The sequence below is a fragment of the Macrobrachium nipponense genome, chromosome 12, assembly GCF_015104395.2.
Source record: "Macrobrachium nipponense isolate FS-2020 chromosome 12, ASM1510439v2, whole genome shotgun sequence".
Lineage (NCBI taxonomy): Eukaryota > Metazoa > Arthropoda > Malacostraca > Decapoda > Palaemonidae > Macrobrachium > Macrobrachium nipponense.
Window position 1 is genome coordinate 78,063,140 of NC_087205.1, and position 14,188 is coordinate 78,077,327.

Here is a 14,188-nt window from a genome sequence, read left to right on the forward strand (position 1 = left end):
GTGCTGGAACGGACTAGATGCAGGTGAGATGGTCAGCCATACTGTGAAGCTATCTTAGCTGATGATATACTTTTCAGTAGCAACACACCCCTCTGGATAATAAGGAAAGAGGGGTGAAGGTGGATCCAGTCGCAAGGGACAAGAGTAAACAGTAGAATGGTATCTACACCCAGTGGGAGGAAACCAATAGATCCTGGTCTTGGATTCCTCGAAGAGAGTTTGAGCTCTTCATGGCCTAGATTATGATGCAAAACACCCAAGGGGTTGGGGGTCTGTATCCTTCGAGTTTGTCCCGGACTTTGTAGTTAAGACTCAAAATCCTGTGGTTCTTGATGACAGATTTGCCTCGTTTTCCATTCCTTCCCTAAAGGTATTTGTTGACTGATATTCAAGAGTTATTGCTTGTACCGTCAGAGCACTGCGTTGCTGTTTGAAAAGGGCTTGCCACCTAAGACGTAGGTGTTGTGGACTTTTTGTTAGCACAGGCCGAGCCAAGGAGGAAGTGTCCAAAAATATCCTTTCACTTTGGTTTTGTGAGGGATTAGGCAAGCCTCCTACTCAGCTTCGAACTGTACATGCAAGAGCACATGACATCAGAGGAGTAAGTTCCTCTTGGGCTTTTAAGAAAAACTTGTCTGTTCATAGGAATTTGAATGCTGGTTCTTGGCTTCTGCAGACTACTTTCTCTTCCTTTTACCTGAGGGATATTGCCCACAGGTCCTTAGACACTTTTTCCTTGGGTCCAGTGGTGGCTACCCAAGTTGTGTATACAGCTCATCCAGTGCCCCTGGCAGGACAGTTTGTATCATGCCTAAGGTGATTGTGTGGAAGAGAATGAGTGAGATGACTGGTCTATTTCTTTCCCTTTTTTTCATTCTTCATTTCTACGGGTGGGTCGAAGATTAGACACATCATACGCTGGAACTGGCTTGATGTAGGTGAGTACTGCAGCCTTACTGTTATAGCACTTATTTTTATGTTCCATACAACATACATATCTGCTTCTCTGTAGCATATAGTACTCCTCTCTCCAGCAAGGGGAGTATAGATTGGTGGCAAACCCTTTGCTTGTGATGGGCATGGTTTGTTTCTTGAACAGATGAAGTTCTTTTTATCTTCCATGTCCATGTACATATGCAATAAATCTGGACCTGTCTCATTGTATTTACTCCCAGTGGACTGAGTTTTAGATACCTATATATCTGATCTCTCACAGGCTTAGACCCCCTTCTTTAGAACTCTCATTTCTGGGAAGGGTGGTCGGGTGTGCCGAACCTCCATTCAGTTCAGCATTCTTGTACCTCCCCCCAAGTATAAGTATATCCTATTGTTAAGACTGAAGGTTTGCTCTGCATATGAACAAATGACAAATTATTAATTAATTTAAAATTATTAATTGATTTGTATTTTCCATAGTTAACAAACCTGAGGTGTTAAATTGTCTGCCTACCTCTAGTTGCCCCTCTAGTAATCCTGGGTTGGAAGAAAGCCTAAATGCGTAATGGGATTAGAGCATGGTCGGTGACCACTCCTCCTCTTCTATGCCTTGGATGCTAGATGCCACAGATTCCTTGCATATAATCTATGATTATTTTCTAACAGGTTTCCAGCTGGCACCAGAAGATTTATCCTATTGTTAAGACCTCAGGTTTGTTAGCTATGAAAAATACAAGTTGATTAAAAATTTGTCATTTTTGATCATTCAGTAATGAAGATGATTGTATGGAGAATATCCTGGTATTTGAAGAAAATAGTAATGAACCTGATACTTTTGCAGAGAATTCTAGTAATGAAGAAAACGAAATGATTCCCATTAGTAATGATTTTTCTGGCTTTGAAGATGCTTATTCTTGTATTTCTTTTGATAATGATGATGATGACCTAGGTTTTTTAATGGTTTAAAAATTTTATGATAGATTTTTTTAAAAGCTTTTTGTTCTGTTTGCTATGTAGCTTGTTCTTCATTGTAATAACAGTTGCTAATAAAATGCTTTGTTGTTGCCTGCTGTTTGCTTTGTACTAATACTCAAATATTCGCCTTTTCTGCATGTACTTTATAGGAATTCACTCATTTTCATTGCACTCTGCCGTTTGCTTTATACCATAATTAGTTGTTAAAAGTTGTTTTCCTTTCCTTTGTATTGCACTTAGGTTTCACTGTGCCCAGTATTTTAAGAGTAAGTGCAAATCATGTTCGATTTACAAAACCACTCTTAAAGTTATTTTCAATAAATGATAAATGTCTTGTCCACTGGCACATACAGTAAGCTACAGCATTTGATATGATGGCAGAAGATGCATAAGTGGTAGTTGAAAGGGTTGGTGAGGAAATGCCTTGTAGATTGTCTCCTTGATTTAGCATGAAATAGACACTGAAGAAGTGAGAGAAAACTAGAAGCATAATTGATGATATGATGGCAAGGATGTACAGTTGGTACAGTAAATGAAAGAGTGGCTAAAGTATATCTCACAGATTATTTCATGAGCAAGAACAGGACAAAAATGGGAGGAACAGTAGAAAAACAGTAATAACAAGGTGAAGTCAACAAGCAGTTCCAGCTCATAAAGCCCAAAGGACTTTGCTGCTTCTTGAAACCCTGCCATATGTTTTCTTTATTGTATTGTTTGATCCCTTGATATTATTTAAAATTTACTATATGTCCATGCAGTTGCTTACACTAAAGGTAAGTGTCCTTTAATATTGTTCAAATTTTTCCTTGAAATTTCACTTATCAGCTCTGCGTGCATTTGGAGAATGTAAAACCATTACCCAAGTATAAGAAAGAAGAAGTTTATGTATAGTAAACAGATTAGCTTAATGATAACTAATATTGCTAAAGCCAGGTAGAACATTGTTAATTACATGAGCTTTCGAGGTGTAAAACCTCATCATCAGGCTGAAAAAATGAAAAGTACAGCAAATATAAAACTGAATATGAATCTCAAATTTATAAAAATGAAAAAACAAACGTAAACATAAAAATAAGGCGAAATGTAAACAAATTACCACACACAAAGTAAAAACCAATCCATTTGTGTACCTACTATGAAATCACACGTTAGCTAGTTGAATACCGGATGAGTGTTTAGTTTGTATTTTCTGTTCTTTTTATGTTTTGTTAGCTTTTTTACTTAAAGTTTTAGTAAGACCATTCATTTTTTTGTAATTTCAGTGATTCTCAGTCTAGTCCACTTTTCAGACTGATGGCAAGATTTTATACGACCTTGAAAGGTCATGTAATAAAGAATATTTTACATGGCCTTGGCAATATTATTTATTGTTAAGCTAATATTGCCAAGTGGCCACCCAATTACTGAGACTAGTAAAACAATCCTCTACATTGAATGGGTTAACCAATTGCCTTTTATATGTATAGCTACAGGCAGTACTGGGGTTACATTGGGGATTCCGTTCCTTTGTTACAACATCATACGTAAGATGGCATAACCAATGACACCGTCGAAAATTGTAAGAAAACCTTACTTTTAATCCTTTGGGTGTCTCTAAAACAATGTAACCTGCATTTTTATTGAGCTTTTCATAAAAAAATCTCAATTTTGACAATTCTTCCACTTTGGAGCCATATAAAAGTTTAATCTTCCATTGGACTAGCGATGTAAACCTGGAACATGCGCTGTAATCTGGGAAAGAATTTTTAATGAATATATTTGAGGAGCGATGTAACTTATGAACGATGTAACCTAGGGACTGCCTGTACATGCTTTAGATTTAAGTGGTTGACTGTATATAATAAAATTCTTTTAACTGCAAGGTAATTAAGATACCCTCAGTCCTACCACTCCACTTATAATCCTTTTTCATCCTTCTTCTATTTCATTCAGTATGGATACAAAGATCTTAACAACTGCCTTGTCATACCAATTAAAATAAACAGTCATATCCCCCACTCCCTTTTCTGCAATTCCACCAGTTTCCAGGTGGGAATTGCCTCATTAGCAGGTCCTAATGTACAACGTAATATAGATAAGCCTACTTTTTGAACTGGGTTAACAATATGATAGGTTGAGGTGCAGTAAAATATCCACAACCCCATCAAGTCCCAAGGCATATGGATCACAGAGACTTACTGTATTGTTATCAGACATGTTTTATTGTGGAATAAATATTTTAGTTATATGAACATAATGTATGAAATTTGGGTAATTGAAATCAGTGATTAAAATTAGAAAAGCAAATAGTTTCTTTTACATCTTAGTCTATTATTAATCAAAGTAAGAGGTGTTTATGTATTGTATTACTGAATTTTGGTAGATTTACTGATGTCTGGCTGCCCATATTTATGAATGAAAGCATTCACATATGTGAATGCTATGTCTTGGGAATTTTGATATTGAAACTGTTTAAAATGATGAGTAACTTCCAATATTTTTTACTCACAGGTTGTTTTTAGTTTACTCTGAAAGATCTTGCAAGGAAAAAAGTCCCACTGCACATGTCCAGGTCATGGTCCGCTGGACTAGAAAAGACAGTACCATTCCTCCATGTAACTTCTTTGAAGTTGGTTTTGGTGCTTTGTTTCTCAGAATTAGTTTTTTCTGTTTTAATAGTATGCCATTCATTGAATATCTTTCAAATATTTTTATTTATTCTTTCATTCCTCACTTTGTTTAAACTTTTGTTGTAACTTTAGCATTTTTATATCTCTTAGTCGGGCTCTCTCTTGCCTCTTGCGTTACTGTGAGTACTCCATTATTTTTATTTGATTCCTGTGAAGTTGGTCAGTAATTTTTGCTTGGTTTGCTTGATTTATGACCTTTCCTAATTTTGCATCAGAGATTGTCTGTTTACTCTGTAAATAATGTTTTTTGCTGTTCATAGTAAATGTCTTTAGTTCTTTATGTCATTCTCAGCTGCTCATGACAGAATATTATTAAGATAGTTTTGTATTTTTTATTGGGATATGTATACTACTCATTTCACCTCAGTCGTGTTAGTTACTGTAGAATGATTTTACTCTAATCATGCCTCGGCATCTTTACACCTCAGTTGTGTTATTACTATAGAATGATTTTACACTCCTCATGCCTTGGCATATGTACAATGGTGAGGATGGTAAGTCATCTAGTTCACATATGCTTAGATAAAGACCCCCATTTGCAGTGTGCTTTTGTGCAAAGCCTAGCAGTGCTCCATTTAGCTGGACTGCGAACCAGTGGTTACTCTACATTAGAGAGTCAGTTGTTAAACATGTATTTTTTTCACAGTTGGTGAGCCATCTGACTCTTCCTTAGTTTGTCTCAAGTCCAGTGTGATGAGGTTTCCTTTCTAAAGCATGTAAAAGACATCGACCATCTCTAGTCTCATCCTCCCTCTTTCTTGCATGATGAAGCTTTGCCTCCACTGATGTCTTCCTCTCCTGACAATCTCTCCACCACTCCTGGAATGGATCTTTTGGTCTCCTTATCTCCTGTTAATTTGATTTTTTATTCCTCCTGCGCTTCTCCGCCATAAGCAATTCCATCTATGTAGTACTCTCTTTCCTTTGTTACACTGGAGGTCATGTTCAGTAGACACCTTTTTTTCATGGCTTGGCTCAAAAAGATTGCCCCATTGTGTTACAGGACCAGTTTTTCGTAGTGGTTGATTTTTTCCATGCATGAACTGATCATATCCTTGCAGTCTTCTTGAGCCCTGCTTGTCATGTTGAATTTAGTATCAGGTTTTGTTTATTATGCCCTCTGCCCAAGGATATCCTGAAACTGCAGTTGACATCATAATCTTGGGATCCGTTAGACTTATTCACTTGAGTGCCCTCGATGACCTGAGCATAATCATGGCTCATGTCTGCTCTGTTTTCAGTAAGCAAAGTACTCTAAAGTCCAGCGAGCACTTTGTGTGCTTTCATTCTCCTTCAGGAACTTCATGTTACACCATCTGGTTTGTCCTTGCTGCTAGTAACCATGTCACATCTTTAGCTGTATCTCATAGAAATACTAAACCACCTCATTCTTCCCCTATGGTTCTTTTGTCTCTAGCATGGCCTTGCACGAGTGCTACCCTGGCACCTTCTCCTGCTTGCTACCTTAAGCTCTGTTGCCAAGAACATTGCCTCCAAGCCAGAGGTATTGTTCCCAAGGATTGATGCCCATTTCCTCCCCTTCACGTTTCTAATGAAGTTGGACCCTATATTCTTGTTGAAATTAATGGCCAGGATGATGTTCTCTTTCCCCTGTTAGAGACTTCCTCTCTCCTGACATCACCAGTGGAGGATCCTGTGCCGTCATGCTCTCCTGTAGCAGTCAGGGCCTGACATTGAAGAATGGACAACAGTATGCAAACTAAAAGCCCCGAGGAGGATGCTGATACAGAAGGAAGAGGCCACCCCTTTTAAACCCTTCTGTAACCAATGTTTTGCTACAACTCCCAAAGATTGTGTGACTGCTAAAGGGGAGATGACTGCTTATGCAGTAGTGGCAGAGTTGGGAGCTAACAATCAGAGTTGCAGATATCTGTCAAAGCAAACCTGAACTGACATGATTGTGATGCAAAATTTCCAGATACAGGCAGTCCCCAGCAATGGGTGGTATTCCGGTCCCAATGGCATGACGACAAAATTGCCGATAACTGAAAATCAGCGATAGCAGCACACATTCCCAGTTATCAGTTCTGCTGTTAAGTGGGGATTGGTGCCAATAAGTGGAGATTAACTCTTATCGACACTGAAAATCCAGCTGTCATCATTGCCAGACAAGCACTGTAAAACCTGATCACTGTTAACCAAGGCTGCTGATAACCAGGAACTACCTACTATCAAATTTCTCCGAGTGAACATTGATTTCCAGCTGCTGGACCTGTCTGAGTGGGTTAGGAAAGCAGTTGTTTGCAATTACCCAACTTCCTTGCCCTAGGTGTGATTCTCCAGTTGCAGAATGTTTTGGGAATCCAGAGCTGCATCAGCAAGTCTGGGAATTCCATGAGGAAGGTCATTGGCACCTTCAAAAGAGACAAAGCGACTCAGGTTTCCCTTGATGTATGGGGAACGTTTCCCGCTGAGGCCTTTATACCTGAACCCTTAAGGGGCTTCAAGTCCCAGAGATTTGGTCAACACAGTAAACACTGCACATCAAAGGAGAGGTGTGGTATGTGCCTAGGGTTGTGAAGAAAACCGTTTTTTTCATTTCATGTTTTTTTTTTTTTTTTTTTTTTTTTTTTTTTTTTCCTTTTCCCCCAATTTTTCATGTTCTGGACCTTTCTGGTGATCCTGCTAGTACTTAATATGAACATATGATATTTTTTTTAAGACTTCCACCTTCCTTCTAGATTAGAGGAATAATTAAAATAATGACATTAAGGGTAAAAATGCTTCTTTAATTGATAATAAGAACCTGAGATATATGAAGTATGTATCACTAAGAATTTCACTTACAGTCTCAAAATATAATGGTATTTTTGCCAGCTATTTGAGTATGATGATATTTGCTTTCCTTTATTGCTGAATTTTGATGAAAAACTATTTCTTTTGAGATCAAAATGTGAAACAATGAAACAGCCCTATGAAATTGAAAGAAGAAAATATAAATTAAAAAATGCTTTTGAAGTTACAGCACAAAGAGAGAAGTTTTTATAGATACAATGTGACCATTAAAATATAGCCTATCGGGTCTAACATAAAAATGATAATTTTTTGTCATTCAATGAAATCTGAACATGAAGCATGTGAAATATAGGTATCCACTCATAAAAGGTTTTCCAAAGCTATGGATTTCTTATGGATGTCATTTATAAGCTATAAAGAACAAAAGCAAGACCTTCATTTGATGCTTCAGCCATGAAAAGAAATACATATACTGTAAACATTTCTACAGAAAAAGAAAGACTCAACTGAAAATGCTCTTTGAAGTCACACTGCCAATATAAACTAAAAAGAAAAAAAAATTCAATTTTTCAATCATTAATAATAAAGAAACGCTGAGCCTGCATCTTTTACACAAAACTTAAAAGAAAGGTACAGACAGTTTACATTGAAACAAAATAATTTTGGCCTAAAATCATTAATGAGATTGTATCTCAAAAAGGTTAAACTTTCTAGTCTGAATCGGTTTCATTGCCTGAGGAGTGATCTAGTTCAGAACCTAAACTTCTTCCGAGTCTTCTGAAGAAAATCCTGGAGTGAAGATTTATCCTTTAAGCTTGATGCAGAGGAGCATCTTGATGATGATGGCTTTTCTTTTTGTGAAAGGGGAGCATCTGCTAATGTTGATGGCTGTGGAGTAGAAGTTCAATGAAGTTTTTCATCTAATGGCTAATGATGAGCGACATACACGAGTTTGGGAGCCTTATCTGTTGATAGACAGTTGCTGTCAGAGGATTGGATATGCGAGTGGTGACTGAATGACCGTGACTTTTTCTAATATCATAATTTCTATTTTCACACAGATTTAGAGTATCTTTGTCAAAATAACATTAGCATGAATGAATGTGCTATGTACGGACAGTATGGTATCTTATTCCCCTAGCCAAACAAGAAGATCTAGTACATGTAATAATATAAAAAAAATTCAAAAATACCCAGATGCATAATAAATTACAGGGAATAATTGTATGTATATATTATGGATAATATAAACACAGTTAGACATTGTGTGTAGCTTAGGAAGCAACAGAATGTGAAAAAATGCAGAAAATTGAAAAAAAAAAAAAAAAATTCTCGCAAAATAAGTTTTTTTTCTGAAAAAACACACTTTTTTTTTTCGTTCCACGGCCCTATATGTGCCACAAACCACGCCCAGTGAAACAATGCCTCGATTCCTACAAGAGGGGAGAGGTAGAATAAACTGTTCCCTTTATCACCATACCTGGAATAAGCACTGCAGTACCAGACTTTACAAACTGGTAAAGATGGAGGGCACAGCTCCACCTTCACAACCATCATGATCAGCTACAAGCTCGAAGCAGTGAGTAGAGGCAATGAGGAAGAAACCCCACCACCCTCCTCCAACCAGACAGTAGTTCCCACCCACCCAACACCAAGACCATGGAAGCTGGGACAGCACCAAAAAACTAGGTGAACCCAAAGCCACGGGAAATTGTGCTGTTATCTTTCCCTTCCTTCCAATCCACCATCAAAACCTGCCCTTCACCCTTCCTATACCCATTCCTTACACATCTGTCCCTCCTCCCCCAGTGACCCAGCCAGTGTTTGCTGAGAGTGCCACAACAGGCAGCACCAATTATATAACTGTTGCAGTTTTTAAGACCTCGTATGTCTTTTTGAGGAAATATAATAGGAAAGCCTGTCCACAGAGATACAGTTCTAGAAGTGCTTCCAACTCCACCCCACCCAGAACTAAAGAATAACAGTTGTCTCTAGTCTCACACTGAAATTCTTTGCCTTCCCAAGAAGTGAAATGCTTGGAACATCCCCTTATCTTTCTTGACTGGAATTTTTTTCCCTTAGTCTTTTACAACCAGATCAAGACTTTCTGCTGTCAAACTTTTCCTCCTACTGATGGGTATCCCTAGGTTTAAAGGGGTTTGTAACCCTCCCTGTCCTTCTCTTTATGACCAATTTTTGCCACTTTCCAGATAACATGTTCTGTTACAGGCTGCTTGTGGAGCAAGAGCCTTTACCAGCATACTGCTCAGCTTAATCTAAATCCACAACAACCACCCATTCCTCATCTGGAATCTGTACCCACTCATATTTAAGTCTTGCAAGGGTAGTGTGTTATTAGTGATAAAACTTGAATGAGAAACAGTGAAGGATTCCAGGATGACACGTGTGAATATTCTGAAGAGTCTGTGACATTTCAGAATTTACTGCTCCCTACAACCTCAGCATAATGTTTCATTTGCTGCACTTCAAGACATCAATATGTATGGTTGGAAGTTGTTTGAGCCCTCCCTGGCTAAATTGAAGGGTTACCACATAAAGTTCTGCTATCCCTCTTCTCTCCTTGCCAATTGGAGCCTATCTTCAGAGTTTTGGAGCGCTTGAACCTCTAAGCTTACAGGACAGTCTTGTTAGGCCATTGCATCATAATCATGGCTAACAACACCACCGTAACATACATATGTGAATTTTGGGAGAAACAAGGTCAGAATCTCCTTACCTATTGTAATAGAAATTTTCACTTGAGCAGAAAGGTATAAAGTCACAATTTTGCCAAGATTTGTTCAAGGACCTAACAAAATTTTAGTGGATGCTCTCAGCAGGGTTAATCAGACCTTTCCCTCTGGATGGTCCTTTTACATGGATTTTTAAAAGGCTCTTTAGCAAGGTTTAGGGAATGCCCTTGCTGGATGTGTGTCACATCCATTACTTGGGAAACTCCATGATTTAGATTGATTCATTGTTGCTCCACAGCCCATTTTTGTTTGAGATTGGATTTCATGCACTTCAGTCTCTTGTCTTCTTCTATAGCAATTCTGGCTATTTTATAATTATGTAATGGGTTCTTAAGAACAAATAATTTCCTTGTAATATAAGTTTTGCACAAACCCATCAATTATACGCTGTAGGTGCCATCCTCCCTTCTGTGTGCTCTTTAAGATAGAGGTTGACAATGAAGAATGATACCTTTTCTTCTGGGCCAGTGAAAATAGAGCTGGGCATGTGGAGTATGATTTTTCTCTCTTTAGTTTTTGCTTTGAATCCATTTGGGGAGAACAAAGATATTTTATGGCTGGTGTGTTTGTAGAAAACCATATTTTATAGTAGTAGACGTTTTATAATCTCAAGTTTGTGACATAGGATAACGTGTGATTTTTTTTTGTTTCAGCTTTGGAGGAAGTTGTCGTACAAGCCAATCACACCAACCCTGTTTAAATCTGGAGAAGTTTGCTGGAGAGCAGATCGTTGGGATCATGTCTTAGTCTTAAGATGGCTTTAATTGCGCTGCCAAATTTACTCAAGGCCGCTTTAGAGGCATTGTGGAATGAGAACTTGTTCCTTTGAGAATGTGTTGATATTTTGACTTGTGAATTCATGGTTTTCGTTTAATAATGTTGTTTGATAAAGAAAAGATAGCACAACAGTAGTTGAGCTATGGTATTGAAATAGTTGTGGCCTTGATGTTTCTGTTTCTTACTTTTAATTCTTGCATTTGAGCAACATAATTCACTGTTGCATTGCCAAGCTTTTATTTTATTTTATTTTATTTTAAAGAGTTACTAAATACTAAGAATATTTTGTCAATATGCAGACATACAAACTTATGATATTTATAGATTAAAAGGAAATAAAATTCCATCCTAAAAATAGCAGTGAAAACTTAAAAGTGTGGATAATAAATGGACCTTTTGTGTTTAAGGGAATAAGGTATACTGTAAATAAGTTTTGACAAGTAATGTGCAACAAAAGGGCAAAGCATTATTATGTAAACAATAACTAGAACTGCATAACATTTACAGTACTTTGCACTGTTCATCTAGGTTTACACTAAGTAATGTGGTTTCACAAATAATTGTATAGAAATCTTATTTAATTAGGAAGTCATAAGAATGCTCATCTTAGCAGGTGATCCATTTGTATTCTCTTTCATTGGTCTCAACCTTATGTCTCCCCGCCACTAGGGAGACTGAGGAAAGTTTCTCATGCATGTGTTAGGCCCCGTTGAGCATTCTCAAACCAGGTTGGGCTTAATAATGGATGATGTATCTATATAGCCTGTTGACTTATTAACATTGAGTCTGTATTGAATATCTCAATAACTTTTTTTGAATGTGAAGAGGAAAAATGGTGAAATGTATTGCTGCTCTTGATTGTGTATGTTTGTTTGTATATTTGATAGGGAGTGAATATTTTTATTTATGATGTATGGTTTTATATGACTTACTAGCCTTAAGATAGATTGATTGTATGATATACAGCAGCGTGTCAGTTTGGTCTGATGATTGTCATCATGGCTTGGTAGTGACTTCACACTTACAATAATATTCTCCATAATTGTGAGATTTAGCATCGTTTTCAGACACAAATATATGAATAAAGTTTTTAATTACACCAACTAGTTTTATGCCCCATTTTACAAAGAATTACAGTTGAAACTATACCAATTTGAGTGCTTCACTTATGGTTTGTGGTAGGTAATATTTTCAGCTAGCCCAATTATAGTGGTATTAGAGGGCTGTAATTAAGTAGATAATATCCAAACTTTACCATTTAATGATGATTATGTGTGGTAGGTTATTGAATAATTTCTGCCAAATGCAACAAATTGCAGCTTAGTGGAAAAGCTTAAGGATTTGCAGCCCAATATAATATGTTTGTTTTCCTGATGTTGGGTATTAATACATAATCTGATTCTATTTTCAATGTAGATTTCATGAGCATCTGAATACCATTACTTTATTGAAATTGTGGAATGACTTTAGACTTCAGACATTGTTTTGGCTTTTCTTGCCGATGAGTTAATTTGGTTTTTGCAAGGACCCAAGTGTATGATGCCCATACTATTTCAATTTCAGAAATCTTCAGATTTTGACCATGAAGCTTGTACAAGGTGTCTTGACTTTCATGCCATTTTTTTTATTGTGTTATTCATAAGGCCCTTGTTTGAAACTTTCATGTAAGTTGGGTGAATATTCCCAAGTAGTTTTTACATTTTTAGTACAAAATAGAAAAAGTATCTGTTGATGGGCAGTATACCCCCTCATTTTGGGACCACCTTGACGTGGTGAGGGGGCTCTCGAACCTCAGGAATCTCTTCCCAGGTTCGAACCCAAGAGTCCCATATGACATTATAATTTATTTTTCGAGTAAACTTATGTGGACCTTTCCATTTTTTGCCAAAATTTTGAAAGCAAATAAATGAGAAAACCAAATCATCATGGCTTAACGTGGAGTTAAATCCGAAGCTAAATAGTGAGAACTGTGGTAGATCCATCATCTACCCGACAATGTTCGGACCTGTTTTTCAGGCGGAACTATTCTGTGGAGCTGGACCACGGATTCCAAGGGGGGCCTGGTTCTAGGAATAGAACTCTCGGCATTCTATCCAGTTTGCCCATAATGTGATTAGGATGGGGATAATTGTATTAACATAATACTCTTAGTCCTAGCAAGCGGGTTCTGCTTACACTTGGGCCATACTAATCATGTTATGCCATCCCCTTTTGGGGTAGGGTAGGGATGCGGACATTTGGGAGTCCTTTCTCACTTGTGCCTTTGGCAGAAAATTTAACTTCGCGAAGGGCCAATGATATCTTTTCAAGAATTTTTTTTTTTTTTTTTTTTTTTTTTTTTTTGTGTGTGTGTGTGTGTAAAAACTCAAAATTTATGAACTGTGAAATAAATGATTTGAGTACCCCTGGGCCCCATGATGGAAAAACTACGGCACAGTTGATGACCATTGGCACGTCACTCCCGAATTTTCCTAGGTACTGCCACAAGTAGTGAAAGTATATAAAAGATACAAAGGACACCCTGTTCCAAGTAAAGCAGCAGAGCCAGAAAAACCAAATAGATGTGCATAAATACAAAAGAAACAAACAAAAATAAATTGGTAAACTCCAATATCGTAACAATGGAACCATATATGATGAACAATAATTCTGAATTAGAGACAAATACAGAATACAGCAATACAGAAAAATATAAAAATCATAATAGACAAGCAACATACATAAAACAAGGACCAAAAAGAAACAAAAATTACCAACTTAATCCCACATTGGTACATTTTGATGACCTCTTTGGACCAGATAATTGGTCAAGATTTCTAGTCCTCAAAGCTGACAACAAAATCTCAGCAGCAATGCTAGAAAACAAATTACTTAACATATATCCAACACAAGACATGGGAATGCAGACACATCAAGGACAATGAATGGCTTATCCAAGTAACCAATAAAAAGCAGTCCACTGCCTTTTTAAGTATAACAGAAATAAATAATATAAAGGTAATAATTACAAGCCATGAAACATTGAATTATGTACAGGGTACAGTCATCCTACCCAATAGCGAGCTGGAGCTTCCTTCAAAACAACTATTGCTAGACTCCCTAAATTGAGATATAACAATATCCACGATTTAGAAATATACTCTATTTCAAGTAGGAAAGATAAAAGTAAAAATATCAACATTGCCAAAATAAAATTTACAGCTCCAAGACTTACCATTTTAAATAAAAATTCTTGGACAAAATAGAGAAGTTCGTCCTTTTGTTCCTAAACCCATTACAATGTACACAGTGCTCAAGGTATGGACACACATACAAAAGATG

General features: G+C 37.1%; 1 protein-coding gene across 5 annotated transcripts in view; it reads left to right on the forward strand.

The window, feature by feature from the left end:
* Window positions 1-11,966, forward strand: part of LOC135224609 (palmitoyltransferase ZDHHC2-like) — a 268,190-nt gene extending 256,224 nt beyond the window's left edge. For all 5 annotated transcript variants that reach the window (XM_064263775.1, XM_064263777.1, XM_064263776.1 and 2 more), the window contains one exon: window positions 10,744-11,966. In XM_064263775.1, coding sequence (XP_064119845.1) covers window positions 10,744-10,790 — 47 coding nt within the window. In that variant the 3' untranslated portion in view covers window positions 10,791-11,966. The remainder of the gene's footprint in view (window positions 1-10,743) is intronic.
* Window positions 11,967-14,188: the final 2,222 nt, after the last annotated feature.